At 39.6% G+C, this 26,359-nt stretch overlaps 2 protein-coding genes across 25 annotated transcripts in view; both read right to left on the minus strand.

Moving 5' to 3' along the window:
- The window catches only part of LOC121853307, a 213,670-nt gene extending 197,814 nt beyond the window's left edge, over positions 1-15,856 (minus strand). For 9 of the 16 annotated variants that reach the window (XR_006086302.1, XM_042347335.1, XM_042347334.1 and 6 more), the window contains exon 1: positions 15,743-15,856. The gene's annotated coding sequence lies outside the window, so the exon portion shown is untranslated. The remainder of the gene's footprint in view (positions 1-15,742) is intronic. The other 7 variants (XM_042347343.1, XM_042347341.1, XM_042347337.1 and 4 more) reach the window with 2 other exon arrangements.
- A 3,250-nt stretch (positions 15,857-19,106) lies between these two features.
- The window catches only part of LOC121853309 (protein EFR3 homolog cmp44E-like), a 43,650-nt gene continuing 36,397 nt past the window's right edge, over positions 19,107-26,359 (minus strand). For 7 of the 9 annotated variants that reach the window (XM_042347362.1, XM_042347354.1, XM_042347361.1 and 4 more), the window contains 3 exons: positions 26,208-26,349; positions 25,610-25,768; positions 19,107-24,413 (listed from right to left, as the gene is read on the minus strand). In XM_042347362.1, coding sequence (XP_042203296.1) covers positions 24,249-24,413; positions 25,610-25,768; positions 26,208-26,349 — 466 coding nt within the window. In that variant the 3' untranslated portion in view covers positions 19,107-24,248. The remainder of the gene's footprint in view (positions 24,414-25,609; positions 25,769-26,207; positions 26,350-26,359) is intronic. The other 2 variants (XM_042347357.1, XM_042347356.1) reach the window with 2 other exon arrangements.

Raw genomic sequence — 26,359 nt, forward strand, 5'->3', positions numbered from 1 at the left:
TAAGTTAGTGAGTAACCTTCACTATAATAAAGACCCGGGGGGGAAGGAGAAGGGGTAAAAGAGGGAGAGAGGGAGGGGACAAAGGGAAGGAGAAGAGGGGAGGTGACGGGAGGGGAGATAGGAATGCAGTGAGAAGGGGGAGGTGAGGAGGGGAGGTGAGGAGGGGTGAGGGGGATAGAAGAACCTTGACCATTGGCTTGTAATGGTGTTGTGGCGCCGTGACTCCAACCTTTACACACACACACACACACACACACACACACACACACACACACACACACACAGATTCATAATTGACATAAATAAAATAACGAACAATAATAATAATAATAAAATCTGAGTAATATAATCCAATACGAGAGAGAGACCACATCCCACAGCAATTACCTGACCCCAAGACAATGCCAAACCACACTTCCTACCCCTACCCCCCCCCTGGAACCGCCAATGTCAGTCAGTCAGTCAAAACACCCATCACCCTGAGTACATCTTCACACTGAGTACATCTTCACACTGAGTACATCTTCACACTGAGTACATCATCACACTGAGTACGAGAGACCGCTACAGTTAGATGGTCGTTATACGTGGCCTTGATATGTCAGTCTGTCTCTCAGGTTAATCAACATTCACTGAACAGGTAAGAGAGAGAGAGAGAGAGAGAGAGAGAGAGAAAATTAAACTAGCTCAACTACTGCCCATCAGAACCCATCAGGAATGTCAGTCACTCAGGACATATAAGACACCACTAAGACCTTCACTCACCACTAAGACCTTCACTCACCACTAAGACCTTCACTCACCACTAAGACCTTCACTCACCACTAAGACCTTCACTCACCATCTAAGACCTTCACTCACCACTAAGACCTTCACTCACCACTAAGACCTTCACTCACCACTAAGACTTTCACTCACCACTAAGACCTTCACTCACCACTAAGACCTTCACTCACCACTAAAACCTTCACTCACCACACCTTCCTCTACTACTAGACTTCACTCACCACTAAGACCACCTCACCACCTAAGACCCCACTCACAAGACCTTCACTCACCACTAAGACCTTCACTCTACAAGACCTTCCTCACCACAAGACCTTCACTCTCACCAAGACCTTCACTCACCACCAAGACCTTCACTCACCACTAAGACCTTCACTCACCACCTAAAGACCTTCACTCACCACTAAGACCTTCTCTAGACCTTCACCACTAAGACCTTCACTCACCACTAAGACCTTCACTCACCACTAAGACCTTCACTCACCACTAAGACCTTCACTCACCACTAAGACCTTCACTCACCACTAAGACCTTCACTCACCACTAAGACCTTCACTCACCACTAAGACCTTCACTCACCACTAAGACCTTCACTCACCACTAAAACCTTCACTCACCACCAAGACCTTCACTCACCAATAAGACCTCTACCTTATAAGCCAAGACTACATGCGGGTATAATTTCATCTCATCTGTATACATTAATATAAATTCTCAGATTTATATATTAATAAAAATAATGGAGATATATTTTCAACCTTATTCTGGTATATATAAATTGTTTGGGGGATTTGTAAGGATATAATAATAATAATAATAATAACAATAATAACAATAACAATAATAATAATAACAATAATAACAATAACAATAATAACAATAATAACTAATAATAATAAACTCAAATTACTACTAATATACAAGACCCATTATTTCTTTATATAATTAACTCATTTACCAAACCACAATAGACACGGCTCTACATAACACCAACAGCACCAAGTATGACACATAACTAAAACAAACAAACTATATTGAAAAAGACCGTCATTTACACATACTAAGACCACATGCAATAATAACACGGGTCTTAAAAAGGGTCTTTAGGCACTTATTTTGCTGGTTCGCATCTCGGCTGTTAATGACCGAAATTAACATGTTATTATTAGTCTGAATTAACGTAAATTGAACCAAAATTACCGAGAAATATTACACCTATGAGCAATTTATGTTGAATATATTAATCATTTTATAATAGAATAATAACAAAGGGATTTAATTAGTTATGAATATTTAATCCAGTTAATTATTTCAATTCCCAAAAGTAACACAAGCTTGACACTCACGCACACACGCGCGCACACACACACACACACGTACGCACACACACACACACTCACGCACGCGCACACACACACACACTCACGCACACACCATGAAGCCAAACAGTAATAATACGGTTGTTGTGTTGTACTTTTTAAAAATATATGATAGCCGAATGAATCTTAAGTTCGCGTTCTACCTCCAACACACCAATTCTCGTTTACACACGTTAAGTCAACTCATTAATAACACAATATAAACAGGAGCCTTGGATTCCTACACGTTATTCTTTGTTCAGAGGAGAAAAAAATTAACTATTATCAGTTACCTAGTCCTAACGTATTTCTCGTCAGTTATAATTTTTGACACGAATTCGAAAATGCTTGGGTAGTTTTTCGACATATTTGGAGATTAAGAACTTACTCAAGAAATATAAATATCTAAAATGGTAAACAAATTGTACTACGACTACAGTACCTTGATAAAAAAAAGGTGTTTTTAATGCGTTTGTGGATTTCAATTTGCATAGATTCGTATGTGTAAGGTAAATTTCCTTCTCTCTTTCTCCTCAACTGTTGATATGAGGTCATATTTGGTTTACTGAGTTTTATAGCATATTTCAGACTCCCAGTATAGCTGGTATGTTACGCCGAGACTGTAAAAGAATGCTGTTCTGGCTTACCTACTAACGACAGAAATAAGCGCCCAGCCCTTTGAGAAATCAACCTTGGGTGCAGCCTAAACCAATTTGTTGTCACTTATGGCGCCAACTTCACCATTTCACCAGCCTTTCTCTTGGTAAAATAACCTCGAGACGGCATTATCTTGTCACGTTTAGTCTCAGTAATAATAATTTGACATTACCTTCCATATCAAGTCAATCAGTTGACGCCGAGGCACTCAGCTGATACATTTGGCGGGAAACACAATGTAAACACACTCCCAGCCAAGGTGACAGTCCTGGCTGCATCATGATTTTATTTTAAGTTATTTTAATTATATCTTACGACAAACTAATTCTAACTTACGATTCATTGCGGGTATGGTCTTGGTGTCTCATCATCGTTAAACTTATGACTAATACCCGTAAGCTGCTGGTGTGGTGTGAGGTGACGACACAGCACACTGGAGTATTCAAGTTTTTACCTCCAGCGGTCTTTCGGCTGCTAGGATCACACAGCACTCTGGTCAGTGTATTGAGTAGCGACTTACTGTGTCTCTTGGCCAATGTGTATTATTATTACCCTAACTTATAACCATCGCCAACAACCTACTTCTATATCACACCGTAAATCAATCATATACAAACACAATTACGAAAAAAACTTGGAAGGCCGTCAACTGCCCCCCTACCCCCTCTCGCGTGGGTAAAAGCGCGGGAAATGTCAGCGCCCAGTTTTAAAGACTTGTCCGGGAGGGTGGAGGAAATACCAGGCTGTTCCTTGTTCAAACACTACCAGGGAAATACCACAGTCACGTCACTTATATTAAAAATTTCCCCCGACGAATAGATATTATCTTATTATTATTTTAAAAGTGGATGGCGTCTTAGAGAACCAACTATTCGGCTTTAGAAAATGATATTTAGAAGACCTTGGCCCGGGAACTTAAATAAAAAGCTCACGATTCAATATACTTTGTAAATAGAGTTACACGAACGATCCCAACTTAATAAAAACCTGATATTAACCACTAAATTTAAGCCAATGGCCTCAATATTACACAGAGACTCTTATAGTAATACACACTTGCTCAATACCAGTTAGGTGAGGGAGGGGGGGGAGAGAGAGGGAGGAGCGAGGGAGTTACCGTAAGCAGTGTCCATGTGTATAAGGGCATAGCATAGTGGGCAGCTGACTGGTTCCCGCCTACAACACTAACACGTTATATTTCATGTTTTTAAGTTGTGACATATAACTCTTAATGTATATACAGGTGGTTGTAATAATAATAATAACAATAATAATAATAATAATAATTAATAATATGCAATAGAGAAAACTTTGTCACTACAGATGTTATTCAGTATGGCGGCCAACTTGAATTTTAATTTTTAACAATCATATTAAAATTGATCTCAAACAAGACTTTTAAACCTTTCACGACACTTATATAAGACAATAACGACAAGAATAACACCATACAAAAAAATAAAATTAATACTATACTATACAGACAAAGAACTATTAATTACATAACACCACTACCACTAGAGGACATTGTTTGGAGATAATAACCTGACCTCTCTTGACATCACTTCCTTCTCTACCCAAATATAGGTCACGGAGAGGTCATGTTACGGCGGGTGACTCAGATCTTGCGGTGGATGAGACGTATTTGGTCAAGACTAATGTATTGGCCATGTTGAGTTTTTGTTGACTCATAAAAAAACGGAAATGAAAGTGTTGTAAAATGGCAATAATAATAATAATAATAATAATAATAATAATAATAATAATAATAAAACCACCACCACTACTACTACTAATAATAATAATGGTAGTCCCACGCCACACCATCCCGTTTACACCACACCAGTCCCGTTTACACCCAACCCCTATCGCTCATATATCCACCCAACCTTTGTTTGAAGCTATCCAGAGTATTCGAGTTAATGATGATATTTGGTAACTTGTTCCATTCATCCACTACTCTGTTTCCAAACCAGTGTTTACCTATTTCACGCCTAAATCTAAATGTGTCTAATTTAAAACCATTATTACGAGTTCGCTCCTGGTTGGATAGTTTGAGTACCTTTGTAATGTCCCCTTTGTTTAGCCCCGACTTCCATTTACACACCTCTATCAAGTCACCCCTCGCTCTACGTCTCTCGAGGGAGTGCAAATTAAGATGCTTTAACCTGTCTCTATACTCAAGGTTCCTAATGGTAGTCCGCGCCACACCTACCATACCACTACCAACCACGTATTAAATCATTATCAGTAGGGCCCATCATAACTAGGGCCTATTTGGACTGGACCCCAATATGATTACTTTGGGGCCCATCAAGAGAGGGGGGCCCATCAAGAGAGGGGGCCCCATCAGATGTGGCAGAGAGAGTAGGAGTCAACACCTGTATACTCGTATCCTCAACAGGTGTCGCTCCCCAAGGTCACCTCCAGCTGATCATTGTTTACAAACATTGAGGCAACACGTGGGCTGGCTGTTGATGACTGACCACTACTGTCTCAACTCGGTTCTTTCTCACCCTTCTCTCCTCTCTCGTGTGTGTGTGTGTGTGTGTGTGTTGTGTGTGTGGTGTGTGTGTGTGTGTTGTGTGTGTTAGGTTAGGTTAGGTTAATGTATCTCAAAGACATAATTTAACCGATAATGACATTATTTTTTTACTTATAATTGTTCAGTCTGTTCATACACACGTTTCCAAAAGACAAGAGTGGCTGTAGTTTGAACCACGGCCCTACAGTAACTTTAAACCACGGCCCTTAAGTAACTTTAAACCACGGCCCTACAGTAACTTTAAACCACGGTCCTCCAGTAACTTTAAACCACGGCCCAACAGTAACTTTAAACCACGGCCCTAACAGGCAACTAACTTTAAACCACGACCCGACAGTTTAAACCACAGGCTCTCAAGTCCTCTCAGGTCCGTCACCCTAATATTCACCCCTAAATCCTGATAATTACGACAGGTGCAGCCCTTGGAACTACCCCCACCTTCCCCTCCCCCTTACCCCCACGCCCCCTTCCCTACCCCCCTTACCCCCCACCCTCCCCAGTCAATGTAAACTGGGCCATTGTGAGACCATAGTGAGATCATTATGGTGGACCGGGCCATTGACAGGGCTGAGTTGAACCATTATGAGAGAGAGAGAGAGAGGATGTTGGAGACAGATTATATACTGAATGAACTTCCTTCTTTAACATACAGCTGAAGAACACTTAATGGCTGACCTAGTTATGTTAGGTTTTGGTTACAGTGGTCCAGTGGTCCTCCTAATGGTCGGGGGGTAAATGGCCCTATGTTTAATTCTAGTTCATATAATGGTCTGGTGTTTTAATTATTATCCTAAGTTAAATTTTTGTTAAAACAGTAAAAAAAAAAAAGTCACATACAAACATCTAAGTATCCAAATATACACACATATAAACAAAACATACACACAGTCATATACATACATACATACCCGATACATGCATACATACATACATACCCGATACATATTGTTACGACCGTGTCGTATTTTTTCTTTTTTTTTATATATAACAGCTCCCATATTCCATATTATTCCTGTAATGATGTGTTAAATTTACTATTATATATTCTAGTCACCTTACCCTGTGCTGTTAAGGTTTTAACTGTCATTATTTGTTCAAGCCCATCTTATTTCTTTATTTTGTATTGTAACCAGCATTCTTTGTTCTCTAACGACCATCTGCATCGTTAAACGACCCACCGGCGGGTCGCGTGGCGGGAGCCGACCTTATATATAGGACCCACCAACTGACTTGAGTCAGTTCAGTCCTCTTGTCATACAGTCCACATCCTTTGAGTGTCACTTGTTACTTAAACTTAATTTATTTGTGTTGTTCCTGTCGCCACCAATGTGGTATATCTATGTGAGTACCTATTTATGTCTCTGTTTGTGTCCATCAGTATTTGCTTAGTTGTATTCAAGTAATTCAGTGTTGTTTCACGTTAGTTAATTTCAGTGATAGTTTTTATATGTTTATGCAGTGTTAACGTAATCCAATGCTTATTTTTATTCTTTTGATGTTTCGATGTTTTGTATCACTTGTGTCTTAAAAGTTTCGATGGTGAATCAATTTGTTGTGACAGCCTACGAGGCTCTTTATTGTGTTAATATTTAATCAATTAAATTCTTAAAGGTTTACTTTATTTATTTTTATTCTTTTAATTTACTTCACTTTTTGTTTGGTTACTCCTAGAACCTGGATATTTAAGTAAATTAAGAGACGGCGTAACAATACATACATACATACATGCATACATACCCGATACATACATACCCGATACATACATACATACATACATACCCGATACATACATACATACATACAAAAACACATCTTATTGTTAAAGTCTTAGCCGTGATTAACCTCTGACTCCACCAAAACAAGGTGTCATCTCTTGCTATCCTGTTATCAGTAGTTTAAAGCCCACCCGAGACGCTATGATAACACAAAAACCTTCTCTCATTGACTGGTTATCTTATCTTCATTCTGCTAAACCCGTTATTTATTTAGTAATTTTGTTATCACTGTAGGATATTCGTGGATAAATACATAAAATTGATATATGGGTGTGTCTGGGATAATGGGGTAGAGATATGAATGGGTATAAGGTATATTTGACATCCTGTGTACCTGTGCCCGTAAAATGGGTCCTGATAACACACACACACACACACACCTGACTCGTCCTGACTTTATTTACACACCTGGTCAAAATTCAACACCTATCTGGTAAACAATGGCCTTGTGACCTTTGACCCAGTGACCTGACAATAGGGTTGTAGTGTATGGCCAAAGTATACAACACAGAATAATTAAATATACGTTAAAAGAATGAAATACAATAGACCTCATGAATACAATAGAACTACACTCCAAAATACAACACAGCTGTAGACACTTTCATACACCCAGTTGAAATACAATAGACCTCATGAATACAATAGAACTACACTCCAAAATACAACACAGCTGTAGACACTTTCATACACCCAGTTGAAATACAATAGACCTCATGAATACAATAGAACTACACTCCAAAATACAACACAGCTGTAGACACTTTCATACACCCAGTCACCTTTTAACTCATTCAGATGGGTATGCAAATGACCAGCCACACGACACCCGCACCGAAATTGGATAGGATGTATTCTTGGGGGATGTCATTTTAAACCGGATTATCACATTAGTTTGTAGTCTGTACGCTATAACGAGGTGTAGTGGAGTCATGTATGTATGTATGTATGTATATATGTATGTATATCTGAAAGTCATGTGGTAAGTTGTTTTTAGTGTCTTTATGTTTTAAAATCATCAAATAACACTGTATTGTAGTTTAAATGTGTGTATTAGGCGAGTGGACGCTATTTTTGCTTCCTGTCCTTAATAATTGTTAAATATTATGTATTGTGTGATGTTTAAAATAGACAAAAAAAATGCGAGATGGACTGAAAAATTTCGTCGTGTCAGCGGTGGGAGGGAGGAGGAGGAGGAGGGGGGGTCTCGTTACCACTGAATGTTTTGATAGTGAGTCTTAAGTCGAAAAACATGTACAGTATGGTAAACTTTAGAATTAAATACTCTAATATCCTACTCGTAAAATATTAAACCATTATGGAGAAGAAAAATTGGTAGGAAATTAAAGAAACGAGTATAACTGATACCTCCGTCAAACTGAGTAGGTTCCGGTTACAACTGAATATTTCTAGAATGAGTTGGTTTATATTTGGTAAATTTGGTATTAAATCACGAGCAATGTATCTTTTAAATTTTGTCCTGAGTTACTGACCACGTTACTAAAAAATAATGCTTATTCTATAAAATTACCATATACTTTAATGATGGAATATTAGTCTAATATAGGAACTGACTAGGCGAGCCCACCAGTGCATCCAGACCAGTGGCCAGATAACACCCAAACAAACGTTAATTTACTCCTAAAGACGTTTTGTTATCCCAATTGACATTAAATAAACCTTCAATGGTAAAAACTGCTTTGGAAATAGATAAATGAATGAGTGGGCCAAGTTACCGAACATCACCCTTAACTCGAACACGCTGGATTCACAAGCGATAGGGGTTGGGTTGTAAATGAGGCTGCCTAGTTTCCCCCATTCTTTTGTTCTTATATTCTTAATAACATTATTTAACAAACAAACGAAATAAAATTGGTCAAAATTCTAATTATTAAGCTCCGGAAATGGCTACGTTAAAATTAGTGACAAAATTTATGTGGTCAATTTCGCGTGAACAAAATCCCATTGAATAAAACCTATTGAGGAAAGCCCCAGTGGACAAAATTCCAGTTTAACAAAATCCCAAAGTATAAAAAAAATCACATAAGTAAAATTACAAAATCCACAACTTTTACAACTGGTATATTTACGTAACTCGGATTTTGTTCAGGAATTATTTCGCTCACACAATCACAAGACGCGTAATGGAACTACTCAGATTTAAACCACTCAAAAATGACATTACTTAAACGAGTCACTAAATCAACCTAAACAATATACACTAATTAAATCACAGAACATGTATAGAAATATCAATTTATAATACACAAATACAATATACATTACCCACATGACCACGGAAATGTAACAAGCTCCAAGCACAGCAGACGTGACAATATTTTTCAGTGGCATTCGTCTCCTCGCAAACTTCTTTTAACATTTTCTCAATAATTAACATATTAAATCTTTATAATGTATATATTAGATAGAGTCTGAATGAAGGTAATTAATAAGAGAATGTTTGTAGTTTAGAAAAGAAGAGAGATAAAGAGCAATATATTTGAACAAGTGAATAGCGAACTCATGGTTACACACAGGAGTTTGGTAGGTGTAACCGTTGCGCCCACCCACACACCCCCACCCCCACCCCTTCCCTCTCTCGCCCACACACACCCCCACCCCTTCCCTCTCTCGCCCACACACACCTCCACCTTCCCTCTCTCGCCCCCCCCACCCCTTCCTCTCTCCTTCCACACCCCACCCCCCACCCTTCCTCTCTCCCGCCCACCCCACCCCTTCCCTCTCTCCCTTACACACACCCCCACCCCTTCCCTCTCCTAACCCCACACACACCCCCACCCCTTCCCTCTCTGCCCACACACCTCCACCCTTCCCTCTCCCTTCCCCCCACACACCCCCACCCCTTCCCTCTCTCGCCCACACCCCACCCCTTCCCTCTCTCCTTCCCCACCCCCCACCCCTTCCCTCTCTCGCCCCACACACACCCCCCCACCCCTTCCCTCTCTCCCGCCCCACACACACCCCCACCCCTTCCCTCTCTCGCCCCACACACACCCCCCACCCTTCCCTCTCTCGCCCCACACACACACCCCCACCCCTTCCCTCTCTCGCCCCACACACACCTCCACCCCTTCCCTCTCTCACCCACCCCCCCCACCCCTTCCCTCTCTTCCCACACCCCCTTCCCTCTCTCCTTACACACACCCCCACCCCTTCCTCCTCTCGCCCCACACCCCCACCCCTTCCCTCTCTCGCCCACACACACCCCTCTTTCTCTACCTCCCCTCCCTCTCTCACCTACCACCACTCGACCACTCACTACAATTCAGCCCTGTCACTAATCTTACGACTTATTACTCAATTCTTCCTACTTATCACTCCTTCCCTCCCTCCCTCTCTTCTTCATCACCTCTTTCTCTACCCCTCTTCCATGATTCCATCCCTCTTTCATTGCCCTTCCATCCCCATTCCTCTCTACTCCCTTCCATCCCTCTCACTCCCACTCATCCCTCCCCCCTCTACACCTCCGCCCTCTTCAGTACACTCAGATAACAATTGATAAAGTACACTGACCATTTCTCTCTCTCTCTCTCTCTCTCTCTCTCTCTCTCTCTCCTCTCATAGCTACGTGTAGTTTGGTAGTGAGTATGGTGAGTGGTGGTGGCAGGAGTGGTGGTGGTGGTGGCGAGTGGTGGTGGAGATAGCAAACATGGGTGGCGGTAATAGTGAACGTGGGTTAGCGGTGGGTAGCGGAGTGTGGGTGACAGAGGTGGTGAGCGTGGGTGGCGGGGCGTGTGGCCACCCATTGTTATAGATTGTCAGTAAGCCATGGAGAGAGAGAGAGAGAGAGAGAGAGAGATTAACCTCATTTCAACACTTCAATCATAACCTGCCACCACCACACCGTGCTACCGCCACACCAAGTAACACCACTACTATATGAACGACGAATTTCTTCGTTATCTTAATTAACACGAAAGTTATCATTTATCCAGTCGTTGATATGCAGCTTCAGGAACTGTGAGGGGAGGGAGAGAAGGGGGGAGGGGGATAGGGAGGAAGGTAGGAAGAGGGAGGGAGGGTGGAAGGTAGGGAGGGGAGAAAAGAGGTGGGGGAAGAGAGGGGAGGAATGTAGAGGGGAGGGAGGAAGGCAGGAAGAGGGGAGGAGGGAGGGAAGAAAGGTAAGGAGGGAGAGAGAGAGAGAGAGAAGTGGATGGCAGTCAATATTCTGATACCCGATTCATCATTCATTATCGGATATTTGTAGATTCTCAAAAATGTATATGTACGTCACTTTGAATACCTGATAAAATACCTTAAATTATTACCCACATTTCTCTTTTATCATCGTATCTCTTGTCTCAAATAATCGTAAATATGAACAAATAGAATAGGCTCGTATCTCCTTACAGCTGATAATGTTGGAGGCAAACACGTGACTGGGTGGTAATTATCAATGTTAAATAAAATTACCACGACCATGACACCTTAATTTAACCTACCTATAATATTTTTTTTTGTTAAATATTTGTGATTGTTGTTTTTTATTGTATTAAATTTCTTTAGGTTAGATTGTTTACTCTAAGTTTAGGTCAAGATAAGATTGTTTTTACAAATAATAAATACAGATTATAAACAATTTTAAAAGCAAACAAGTACTTAAACAACTTACAACTATAAACAGATACAAAGAGACTGCAATTAACTTTATAACAAGACAAGCAAACAATACTCTGCAAACCACTTTATAACTACAAATAAATACAAGCAACTTAAAACGACCAAAAGCAAGCAAACCACACACACACACACACACAATGTTGGCCTAAGTACCGTAGAACAAACGCACATACCTCCCACGTGGAACAATTTAACGTCGATATAACCCACATGGAACAATTTAACATTAATATAACCCACATGGAATAATTTAACGTCAATATAACCCACATGGAACAATCTAACGTCAATATAACCCACATGGAACAATAGGAAGTCAATATAACCCACATGGAACAATTTAACATCAATATAACCCACATGGAACAATATGAAGTCAATATTACCCACATGGAACAATTTAACATCAATATAACCCACATGGAACAATTTGACGTTAATATAACCCACATGGAACAATATGAAGTCAATATAACCCACATGGAACAATTTAACATCAATATAACCCACATGGAACAATTTAACATCAATATAACCCACATGGAACAATTTGACGTTAATATAACCCACATGGAACAATATGAAGTCAATATAACCCACATGGAACAATTTAACATCAATATAACCCACATGGAACAATTTAACATCAATATAACCCACATGGAACAATATGAAGTCAATATAACCCACATGGAACAATGAAGTCAATATAACCCACATGGAACAATTTAACATCAATATAACCCCGCTAGAACAATTTAAACATCAATATAACCCACAGCTGAACAATTTAACATCAATAACCGAGAACAATTTGACGTTAATATAACCATGGAACAATATGAAGTCAATATAACCCACATGGAACAATTTAACATCAATATAGCTTACATGGACAATTTAACGTCGATATAACCCACATGGAACAATTTAACATTAATATAACCCACATGGAATAATTTAACGTCAATATAACCCACATGGAACAATCTAACGTGGAACAATTTAACGTCGATATAACCCACATGGAACAATTTAACATTAATATAACCCACATGGAATAATTTAACGTCAATATAACCCACATGGAACAATCTAACGTCAATATAACCCACATGGAACAATAGGAAGTCAATATAACCCACATGGAACAATTTAACATCAATATAACCCACATGGAACAATATGAAGTCAATATTACCCACATGGAACAATTTAACATCAATATAACCCACATGGAACAATTTAACATCAATATAACCCACATGGAACAATATGAAGTCAATATAACCCACATGGAACAATTTAACATCAATATAACCCACATGGAACAATATGAAGTCAATATAACCCACATGGAACAATTTGACGTTAATATAACCCACATGGAACAATATGAAGTCAATATAACCCACATGGAACAATTTAACATCAATATAACCCACATGGAACTACTTTACGTTATTTAAAACTCACATGGAACATGGATAAAATACATATGGAACAAAACAAGTGACAAACGCTGTGGCACAATTTTACGTTTGGAACAGATGTACTTATGGAACAAATGTACCTATGGAACAAATTACTAGAAACGATGGAAACAATTTTAGAATAACTTTATATTAATGCACCAATGGAACAAATTTCAAAATGGGGTCAGACTTGTACAACTGGAACAAGTCAATGACTGGTCTCTCATGGAACAAAACTCATTGGTTGTACAGTACCATAGAACAAACATCACTGACTAGATAGTATCATGGAACAAACTCAGCAGTACCATGGAACAAACTCAACAGTACCATGGAACAAACTCAACAGTACCATGGAACAAACTCAACAGTACCATGGAACAAACTCAACAGTACCATGGAACAAACTCAACAGTACCATGGAGCAAACTCAGCAGTACCATGGAGCAAACCCAACAGTACCATGGAACAAACTCAGCAGTACCATGGAGCAAACCCAGCAGTACCATGGAACAAACTCAACAGTACCATGGAACAAACTCAGCAGTACCATGGAACAAACTCAGCAGTACCATGGAACAAACTCAGCAGTACCATGGAACAAACTCTCACCATGGAACAAACTCAACAGTACCATGGAACAAACTCAGCAGTACCATGGAACAAACTCAACAGTACCATGGAGCAAACTCAACAGTACCATGGAACAACACTGGAACAAACGCAGTACCATGGAACAAACTCGACAGTACCATGGAACAAACTCGACAGTACCATGGAACAAACTCGACAGTACCATGGAACAAACTCGACAGTACCATGGAACAAACTCAACAGTACCATGGAACAAACTCAACAGTACCATGGAACAAACTCAGCAGTACCATGGAACAAAACCGTGTCAGTCTCGGGAACGTTTTTATACGAGTAGTCGAACGAACACACACACACACACACACACACCACCTGCTGCCCTGTGGCGAACAACGGAACCTCGACCAACACACACACGGATACGCGCACTCACATGGATACGCACATATGAACCTACATACTGTGCTAGATGTGCGTATATACAGGAGGCTATAAATAAACACACACACACACACACACAATATATAATGAAAACATCGGTAGACACGATCATGGCCACCCAGCCCGTAATGACATACATCATGCTAATACGCACATGTGTACATATAGGCACGCAGACACTCATTCATACGCATACATACACATACGCTAATACTTACATGTGGGTATAATCAAAAACTCATCCACACATGTTGGTACACACACGCACATGAAGGCAAAGACATTTGTTCATACGCACAAGTAGGTATATGCACACATGGTCATACGCACATGCACACATACGCTCATGTAGGTAAACACAGACAGCCCCACTTATTAGCACCCAATTACGCCCTCCAACAAATTGGTATCACCCTCACCTACCTACCTTAACCCTACCTGTCCACACTAATTACACCAGTACACCACCTGATATATCTCATTTGTGTATGTAATTATGGTTGGGTTTACCTGAGCCATCATCACTACACTTGGCTAAATCTCTCTCTCTCTTAATACCCATCCTCTGTACTCCGTGGGTATGGGTTAGAGAGGAGGGTACAGGGGCAGGAAGAGAAACATTGCCCACACATGTCTGAGAGAGTTATGTGGGCGCGTCCCTCGACAACTGACACTTGGTCGTCCATACCCGTTACAATCTAACCATTTGGAAACCTGCCAAATATCCTCTTGAAAACACTGCCTCTGGTGAATCTTTTTTTTAGTATTCTTTTAATACCCATTTCCTGTTTCGACTTTTGATACGCAAGAACATGTTATTTTGGATATGGGAGGTGAATCATAAACTTGGTATATGGGTAAAATTCCGTGGATTTTTTTTTTTTTATGTATGTCCGGGTTTTATTTTAATCTCTTCTACCCAGTTCCTGTTTCAGTGTTGTCTACGGCCGCTGAGCAGGGACATGTATCTGGACATACGAGGCGAATACAGTCATGGTTAGGGGGTGTATGTGTGTGTGTGTGTGTGTGTGCATGCCCTACCTCGTGTGTCCCCGCCAGAATACCAGGGTTCTTCTTCCAGTATCCCAGAGCACCACCACTTGCCAGTTCGCGTCTTTTGAATTAGCAATTACACCCCCGGGGCCGTGTCATTTTCCGTTTCCCCGGGCGAGTTCCGTGGCTGGTAGACCCACAAGGACCCGCGTGTCACATCACTACGTCAGCTCACCCGGGTATAGTGCGTGTAAGATCCCCGTTTATGGCTCCATTCTAACACCACTCCGTTAAACTCACTTTTTGGCAACTCTTCTCCTCCTCCCACCAACCCACCCCCCCTGGAGGCCGGTTTTCCAGTCATATATACTAATACTAACACCCCTTAAAACACACATCTCTTTACCACCCTTTATCTAACTCTTTCCCCCCTAATATTTTCACCTCAAACTACTAAACCAAGAAGGTTGTACTTACCGTCACGGAGGGTTGAAAGTTCCCGTATTTTCCTCCAACAGTATTCAAAACACTGGGACTACACCCGCACGCACACCTACCCTCCACCACCCTCAGGACAACACTGCTGCCACACACACTCTCTCCTCACCACCACCACCACAGCTTTGTTCCCCCCCTCCTGCCGCCTCAGAGCCATCTATTGGACGCGCCGCTCACTAGAAACTCAATACCCACTCACAGGCCATTGAGAGGGGCAGATGGGGTGGTTTGTGATGCAGGTTAATGGCATCTGTTGGTGTTTATGTTGATATTGTTGGCGGGTTTATAAAGGCGCGTGTTTATGATGGCAGGTGGCTTAGCTAGGGACGTGTTTAAGGTTACATGAGGCTTTGAAAAGGGCGTGTTTACATTACATTACATTACATTACATTCGTGTTTGTACGGGTTTGATGAGGACGATAATTATGAATGATTATATACAACACAATAATTGTAATTTTAGGCAATAAGACTAAAATTATAGACTGGAGTAGAAACATAAACAAATTGTATGCAGACAATAATAATAATAATAATAATAATCAGGTCGTTAAGTCATCTTACTCAAAGGGTTAAATCATTGAAAACTTATATAAATAAATCATTATTAATCACTACCATTAAAACACTTGACAACTTAATTACCTCGTTTAACTTTCAACTACAATAACAACCAGTTAGGCGGCTGGAACGTGTGTTGAATGAATTGACACACTTATCAACCATTGTAAAACTTGTCTCCAATTTAGTGAAAAAGACAGATAATCAGACAAACGGATCAAACCACTACAAAAGCTCTCAATTCTACTGTATAAATAGACAGACAGACAGGAAGACAGACAGACAAGCGTATCACTCCACACCAACTCGTCTCCACAGTAATAATCTGGGAAGTGTGAAGGCAAATGTTCTCATCATTGTCCAGGCGGATACCAGTTCAGCCGATCACCTGAAGATTCCACCTTAACTTATTTCACCTGAAGATTCTACCCCAGCTTATTTCACCAGAAGATTCTACCTCAGCTTATTTCACTTCAAGATTCGCCCCCAGAAGATTCTACCTCAGCTTAATTCACTTCAAAATTCGCCCCCAGATTATTCCACCTTTAAATTAACCACCGTAATTCTACACCAACTTAAGTTAACCTAACCAAACGCTAACCTAACTTAAACTAGCCAAAACTAATCAAACCTAACATAATCAAGTCAAAATAAGAAATTGTCCAGTAAGAGATTGTGATTTTGCCCAGCCAGTATACGACATCTCATTCCCAGTTCACATTTCCACCTTAATTTCCTTTTATTCAACGTTCTATCATGCAAATTAAATCTTATTACAAGTATATATTATCTTAAAACAAATAAACATATGTAAAAAAGCTTAGTAAACTTCCAAAAGTCGATGCTACAGAGAAGTTTTGTTATAAGAAATATTAGTCATACGTTTGGCACCACAGGATAGGTATCAAGTGCTGGAATTGAGTTGAATGAAAAATTAATAAATATTGAAGATCATTGTATTAAAATAGTGAATATTGATATCTAATTAATAGTGGGTATTGATAAATGATAAAGTGGTTACAGCTGAATTATGTATACTGTACTGTATATCTGTATTCTCTACATACATGATGGATCACTGTAAACTTTTGCAAGGCGATTTTACTCAATATCAGTCTATTTAATGTAATTCTTAAGCCGGTACAATAATGTCCCAGCCTTTTAAAGATTCACTAATCCTCTTTTTCTCCTAAGATACTGAACTATTTCTCATTAAAGTGAGTAAGAGTTTTCATGTATATATCCGTCAATTGGAGCCTTTATATTCGAGGTTATAGTACAGGTGCAGTTTTATCGGGATAACTCATAAGTGACGGGTGACGCGGATGACGGGTGAAGGGGGACGCGGATGACGGGTGAAGGGGCGACGCGGTTGACGGGGGGTGAAGGGGCGACGCGGTTGACGGGGGTGAAGGACGCGGTTGACGGGGGTGAAGGGGCGACGGTTGACGGGGGTGAAGGGCGACGCGGTTGACGGGGGTGAAGGGGCGACGCGGTTGACGGGTGAAGGCGACGCGGTTGACGGTGAAGGGCGACGCGGTTGACGGGTGAAGGGCGACGCGGTTGACGGGGGAAGGCGACGCGGTTGACGGGTGAAGGGCGACGCGGTTGACGGGGGTGAAGGGGCGACGCGGTTGAAGAACAATGACGGTTGGCGCGGTTGAAAGGGTGACATAATTCATAACTCAATCCTCCCTGATACTTAAATTAATACACCATTAAAATACAACCAAAACATACAAGTATTACCATAAACTTATACTGATATTTACAACGAAAAACAAAAACAAAAAAACAAAATACTGGTTCTGGATTCTTTACTGCACAGGCCAGGAGCACTATCAAGGCCACCTCACAGACTGTTTGTTGCCGGGTCATCTACACTGTCAGCAGCTGAGAGAGAGAGAGGCTAACAGAAGACAGACAGATAAAGAGAAGCAGAAAGACAAACACAAAGAGAGACACAGATAAGAGTAAATGGAGAGACAAGGACTAAAGTGGAAGTGACCTGATACCAGTCTCTTGTTTGCATCACTAAAAAGGTAATAATCCATATCTAGAATACCTTGACTCACACGCATCAAGTATTGCTCTCCCCGTGTGTGTGAGAACGCCTCTTAAGACTCACTGCATAACTTTGATGTCACTTTGGCTGTTATTTTCGTGTTAAGAATGACAATTGAGCCTCCACTCTCTCTCTCTCTGTTAATCGTTCAGTAAAATTATCTTGTGTTGAAGCCTAATGTAATAGGATCCTTAAAATATTGTCTTTTAATAGTGTGTGAAAAATCATCTGTGTGTTGTAGCTTTATGGAGGCAGTTGGATAGGGTCCCATATTCTCAAATTAAGAGGAAAATATTAAAATGTATTGAGTATACCTGAATGGTCTTTCTGTTGATAACCTAAGGACCTACTATTTTCCCAGTTACATTATGCACTCACCTCATTCTCACTTCAGTTCACTCTCACTGCCAGTTGCGTACATCTTTCCTTTCACCTGGAGGGAAGGTTTTCTTACCAGTAATATACTGTAGGCAGCAATTCTCTAAACTTCCTCCAACAACTTAGCACGGGCCTCATCAGGGGTCACGTCACCCAGGTAGCATAACTCATCAACACAGTCCAGGGATATATCACCAATGTTGAGTTCCTCCTGCCTTTTACCTGCACATACAGAAAACTTAAAAGTCAGTAACATACTTACACACACTGTTCACTTTAGTTGCTCCTGTACACAAACAAAGAAGCTCAAGAAGTTTGGGATTAAAACAAGAAAACACCTATTGTTTGTCTTTTAATTGGACTGTCTTTACAATCAACAGACATAGAGCTAAAACAATAGCACTTTTACATTTCGGTAGGTATCCACCTTCGGATGTACAGAGAATGTAAATACTGGCAAATTATGATTAACTGAATAAATGAGGGAAATACCGTACTGGACTGTAAAGGAACGTAACCACCAGGCTAAGGGGTCCTACTGAAGACAAGGTCATGACATCTACTAAATCATTAAGTGAGTGAAGATATTACTAGTAATTATCAATAAGTTCTTGACTGTAAACCTTAAGTAATCCTATAATTCCTCTGATAATCACAGCCGTCTTCTTCAACCCTTGCCTGCTAATTATCACAAAATGAACGTGTGGTAATGAAGAATTTGGGCTATGAAGTATATCCCTACATTTATTCAAAACTGTCACCTCACTATTATTCCACCTGTCCCCTGACTATAAATTAATTGCTAATAAGCAAAAAATTTGTACCATTTGAGACTATAATCTTCTTTATCTTCTGTATACTTAAATGTCAAAATGTTAACATCAAGAGTATATAATATATGAGGGAGTTAAACTGCACATCTGGTCCTTGGGATGATTCTGCAACAGAGGAGGTCAGACTGGGTGACCACACTGACCACATCTTAAGTGTAAACATGAATATTGTCACTTACCAGTCACATTAAATTATTCACATATTCTTCAGGACATTTAGCTCAACATTAAAAGTTATGTGTATTATTATGTAACAAACCAAATGTTTTGTTAACTCAGAGCCACAGAAAATCATTACAATTATTAGTGACAGGACTACTATACACAGTCTTCTATTGATGGGTCATATTCTCTGTGGTAATAACAGTTAGTTTCATCTAGAGTCCTAATATAAGACAGCGTGAACAACTCACAGATTATATAACATCTACGGGGGTCTGAAATGAACAGTAACAAGTAATATACCTGCTGCTAATATCCCATACACATACTATAACTTCAGTGATAATCAGTAGCAAAACTTCCTACCATTAACTTCATATTATACAGTGGTTTTGTGAAGCTGTTCCCACAATCCTCTCAGCCTGTTGTGTGAAGGACTCTATAACCACACACATAGTACAGATTTTATTTACAACACTTGGGTATGTCTCTGATCTGTACTGTACTGTATTTACCAGATAAGATAGATATATTTCAGAGATGTAGATATAATAAAAGTATTGGGACTACAGTTACTATCCCTTTATAGTGTCTGAGAGAAACAAAAGCTATCTATGTAGATCAGTAAATAAAAAATAAAAAAAAATAAAAACCATGCAAGTATTTTAAGGTTGGATTTGTTTGAACACTTTGAGGAATTAATATTTGAGTTTAGAATTCTCACAAGGCAGGAAAGCAGGTACAGGGTATATAAATAATAAGTATTTTGATAGTATGACAACTGGTAGGTAATTCTACTACTGATTTCAAAACCAGATACCAAATCCTCCCTATCTTAAAAAAAAATCTATTCCCTTCCTATTAAACACAATATTCTGCACCGAAAGTCAACAGTGATTTTGTTTACTTGTAACTGAGTATACTGTACTGGCATGACACTATAACACACCTCCATGATATCTCCTTACAGCTTGACACCCACACGACTATAGTCAGTTCTACGATGCAGTCTTTTCACTAACGTATCTATAAATCGTAAAAAACATGTTGAGTATTTACTAATGATAAAAAAGAATTATGGTTCCTTATTTAATTCTGCCGTTTAATATTTCAAGATTAAAATACTATATTGTATATTTTTGTCTTGTAAATCTCTCTCAAAATACTAATACAATATAATGCATCTGTCCAAAAAAAAGAGTACAGTTAAAATTGTTGATAAAAAATAAAATTCAAATAAGTAAACACTAGGATTCTACAGTAAACTATCACATCCACTGCACACTTGGGTGACATGATCATTGCAATTGATCATGATGTTCTTATGGCAAAATTAATAGGGAAAAGAACGTTATTGATGGTGACGATACATAACTTAATTCTTCAATCTGTTTATCTCAAGTGACAAGTGTAGTTGGTCCTTATGAAGACAATTAGACATATCAAACTGCTGGTAACCCTTTGTCTCATTAAAATATCTATCATAGAATACATCACATAGTACAATGGTCTTTGGTTAAGTACATTGAGAGTGTTTTTTCTAGATAATGGATATCTTTTTTTTTTTTCTCCCACAAACAGGTCGAGTTAACTTCAGAGGATGACCTAAGACGAACTTGATACTTAGAAGAGCCCCGATGGAAAACTGCAAGAAGGGAAGATTTGGTGGCAATTACAGTCACGAAAAAAAAAAAAAAAGTTCTGTCAGTCCACCGTCCCATCCATGAACCTGTGAATCCGAGACAATGTACAGCGTTGGGTTCACAGATGGCTCGATGTGTGATGTGTCGGATTCACTGGTTCAAGAGTCTCGGGGTTCATGGGTGGGACGGAGGACTGATGACACTTTTTCCCCCATGACTGTAGAGTACATGTGTGGTTTATGGTGGCACTGGGGAGGGAGGAATAGCTCTCTATCACACATCCATCCAGACCTTCAATTACAGAGAACACCAAGAGTACAGGGTTAAGGAGGCAAGATGAGGGATACAGTAATACCTTCACTAAAAAGATTCAAAACTACACAGGGATTAAAAAAAAAAGAGTTTCTCATACTTTAAAGCAGATTCTCTTCCTCACAACTGAATTAAATTAGGACAGATGCCCAGATGTGGTGAGGCGACTAGAGAGACCATATGGCGATGAGAGAGAGCATGTGTTGTTTTGTTTTGGTCTCTTGGTCACCTGTGTTATGTTGTAGTAAGGAAGAACCTGCAAGTATGGGATGAGGAAATATGATGATTGTGGACAGAAGGAGCAAGGCAAGATAACCCATGCAGGGAACTTAAAGAACAAAATAGGTTATCACAATTGTCAAGCACACTGACCATTAATAAGAATCGAGCATTAACATTCACACAAACTAGTTAAAACGTACCTACTTGCGATGTCTCTTTGGAACGAGACCAAGAAGAGAAAAAAAAAGTGAATTAAGATTTCATCATTTAATGTCAAAACCTTTAGAAGAGAAACAAACAAGAGTTAAACAATGGATGTAGAGAAAATCCACAAGTTGTAAGACCAGAACCAAAGCTAAGAGTTGTCCTTTTTAATTCAAGAACAAACAATAATGAATAAAATTTCTCGACTAAAGGCTAAAATAAAATCCGAGCAAAATCTACCAACAATCAAGTGTCATCTGCCTGTTAAAACATCTTGTAAACAATAAACATCACTGGTATATAAACTCTCACAGCACCAACTGAACACGAGATAAAAGGGACTCTCTCGAACAACGGGAACATAACCTAAAATATGACTGAAGGAAGAACCAAACCGAAAAACACAACTTTTAGTATGACGATGATACTAACAGTCTCTCTTCCTGAGCCACACACGATACTAATCCTAAGTGGAATCTGACCAGATGACTGAGAAAAAAGATGTGGAGCATCAGGCAGAGGTTAGAAGGGAGTAAGTTAACACCAGGTTTAATAACAACATAAATGCATTAAATTGTCATCTGAGTAACATGGAAGAAATTAGCACTTCAACAGACAATCAGTGAAACATCTATTTTTCCAAAGGATTTATGGGAACTGAGTAACATTATGAGGATGAACAACACCGTCTGTACTCCACCTTAGTTGTTGGGGGTCCAAGATGAACACAAGTAAGAACTGTGGTCTCAAAATGGTCGGTCAGTTACCTAAATAAAAGTAGAAGTTCTGATCTAAGAGAGAGACTTCTGTTCTATTTTTCTCTTATGAAAGTGGGTAGCAATGGTCTGATGGCCCATTAGGGGCAGTGTGGATACAGCACACTGAACACTAAGCCTTCAGCACTCAAGGGAACAGCTAGACCAACACAACATTCAACCAACCTCACTTCTCCAATTTTAAAGTCTGGTACCCATTCACAGCTGGGTGGCCTTGGGTACGGTAGTCCTGGGTAAGAGTTACCCTCAGGATAGGAAGCAAGTGCTGTACACACTCAGCTGCCACACCTGTATGTGGACACAGATTAATACATCCTGGTGTTGATTGGAATCATTGATTACTTTAGTGGCCTTTCTGATACCTTTTACAGGAAGGGATCACCTATCACTCTTTTGTTCTTCTCTCTTTTGATATATCAGGTCTAGCCTGTCTACAGGTGGACACACAAGGCATCTGTAATACCCAAGTCAGTTTAGAGGTGGAAATTTTGTGTTGGATCCATTCTGGTTCACTCTCTGAGGCTCTAGATGGGCACCTTTTAAATGGGGCACTGAAACCCACATCATCATACCATCTTCTATGCTACCGTACAGTGTCGGACACTATTCTTTCTAGTCGTATCTATACTCACACACGCCAGAGCTACTAACAATGTATCAACACCTTGTATACTTCTGAGTCAAATATACATTATATACTTACCAATATACACAGTTAAGGGAAGTTTATCATGTTAGAACAATATCACTTGTGTCACTGAGAAATATTAACAAACAACTCGAGCGGATCAGAAAAAAGGTCAAGTTTCTTCTTTTAAGATAAACTGGAGAAGCCACTTTGGTTAATCATGAACTTACAGCACATCAAGTTTATGAGAGAAATGAACTTTAAGTGTGAAAAATATATAAGCTTCATAAAATGGTTCATATGTAATGTTAAAAGTAATGCTGTTGGTGAGTTTATATTTAGAGGTGCTTGACTGTGCTCTGTGTATTGTCTCGACACATAGTGAGACTTACTGAACACCTAACACTGGACACACAGGTCTGGGCAGATGCTCTTATAAGACTTCAGGTATCAACAGCATAGTAACCAAATGCCATATAACTGTTCAAGCTATATATGTGCAAGAGGCAATAAAACACAGCTGCTTATGATTGAGAACAAGTGAGTGTCTTTTAGAAAGTGAATTGTACAGAATCCTTTTAGTGACCTTTGATGAATTAATGTTAAGGAAGCTACCACACTCAGGAACCTCAAAAGAACTGCACAGTGCTTCACTTTCTCAAAAGAAACACAACTTTGTGCAAGAGAGAGACCTTGAAGGTCTAGTAGATAAATATATCAGGGTACGGTAGTTGGTAGTTTGAGGAGGAGGCAGCGAGCCCAGCGGCTGTGTCACAGGACATGGCCGTAGTTGGCTGTGGTGGTGGGCAGGCTGGAGGGAGCCGGTTGAAGATCTCGGTGAGTTTGTTCTGAAGAGTATCTGGTTGCTAGAACAAAAACACATTATGATAGAAAGAGGATAACTATATTCTGTGTACTATAAATGTCTATACTGTTTACCATTAACTTCTATCACTAACAGTGGACTATTACTAAATTTTCAGTGAATCAATAGACCAAACCATATGCATTAAATCTTTTTCTTGTCTAAGTTTAGTTATCTTATTTGTTGTGTTATTTCCCCCGTGACTGGTTTTTGTAACACCTATCTCCAGGAGCCATTCTTCTAAGTGCTTCCACATCTCTCATTCTTTAAACATTCCCTCCAAACATCCTTATAAACTAGACACTGTTCTTGCACCAATACTAAAACCCATCCTAAACTTTTAATATCCCTCTGTTAACCTTTTCATTTGTCATTTATTAAACATCATTACATTTCCCTTACAACTCCCTATATCTCATCCCTCTTACTTATCACTACACCCTGGCAAGTTCCATCCCACTACAGCACCACAAGTAATACCTCAAGACTCTCCCGTATATAGGCTGTCACACACTCTTTCTGGCCGTCTCATCCACAAATGTTCCTTAATACTTCTTCCTAAGACAAATCCCTCTTATTATATTCTTCTAACCATGGTAAATGTAAAGAAAAAATCCAATTACTTTTCCCTGTGTAAATACTAATGACTCCCTGGCAGTATTAGTCTCTTTTATGAACCTCTCAGATATTTACACTTCCACTGCTTCAAAGATCTTAATATGAATTTCCTTAAAAAGTATCAATTTAAACCTGTTTGTCTGACTTCTCTCTCCACATAGTCATTTTTTTTATACAGTACTAATATCATTTCGTTCAACATACATACATACATACATACATACATACATACATACACTCATCTACCCTGTATGTTATATCAACCCTCCCAACCAAACTACAATACTGTACTATAATCTACAGTCAAACCAAAATACCTATAAGCAGTAACAACATTCCTAATTACACTACAATAATCTTAACTCATTCACAATACTAAATAAACTAACCCAACTAAACTACAATACCTATGTATGTATGTATGTATGTATGGATGTATGTATGTATGTGTCATTTGAAAGTTTTTGTGGTCGATAAACTAATCTATAAATCAATCAAACAATCTACCTACCTATCTATCTAACAATCTCTCTATCTGTCTGTCTATCTGTCTGTCTGTCTGTCTGTCTGTCAACTTACCTTGGCCTGAATCTTAGCCACAAGAGCCTCGAAGGACTCAGTCATGAAAGCCTCCGTGATCTGCTTGCGGCGCTCCTCATCCGCCTTCCTCTTCTGCTCGGGGCTTTCTGTCAGCACCTTCTTCAGGGACTCGAAGGTGATCTCCTCCTCCAGTGATCGCTGTAAGAGGCCGACGATGAGTAGAAAGTCCTCTCTCTTATTGTGGTTTTGATATACTAGTTATACTGTGTTAGATTTCCAGGTTATATATCAGAGTTGTTTTAAGTGACTTGTCTGTGTTATATATTTTTTTTTATTGATATATAATATGGTTATGTGTCTATACCTCCATTATTTTAAATTATGTCAATATATTTCTGATTACTGAATATAATATGTCCCTTACATTCACGCTCCCTCATCTTGCATATGATTTTTTGTTTAACTTCTTTGCTGTACTGTATGTGAATGTTCTCTCAGTTCATAAAAATACCATCTGAGAGTTTATTATTGTAGTTTTAGTGTTCATGTTGAGATAAAATAATACTTTTCAATACATTATTTAAAGATAAACTCCTAAATAGTTGATAAAACTGAGGTAATCTACTCTGACACTCACCCTGGGGAGGCCTGGGGAGGAACATGCACTGTCCACCTCCACACTGATGGAGTTGATGTCCATAGTAGAGGATGTGTGTTGTGTGGTGGAGTGGCGCCTCATGATGCTGGACACGCTGGCATTGAGGCGCTTCTCGTCCAAGCTGAGAACAG

The sequence above is a fragment of the Homarus americanus genome, unplaced genomic scaffold (genome assembly GCF_018991925.1).
Source record: "Homarus americanus isolate GMGI-L3 unplaced genomic scaffold, GMGI_Hamer_2.0 scaffold44383, whole genome shotgun sequence".
NCBI classification, from domain to species: domain Eukaryota; kingdom Metazoa; phylum Arthropoda; class Malacostraca; order Decapoda; family Nephropidae; genus Homarus; species Homarus americanus.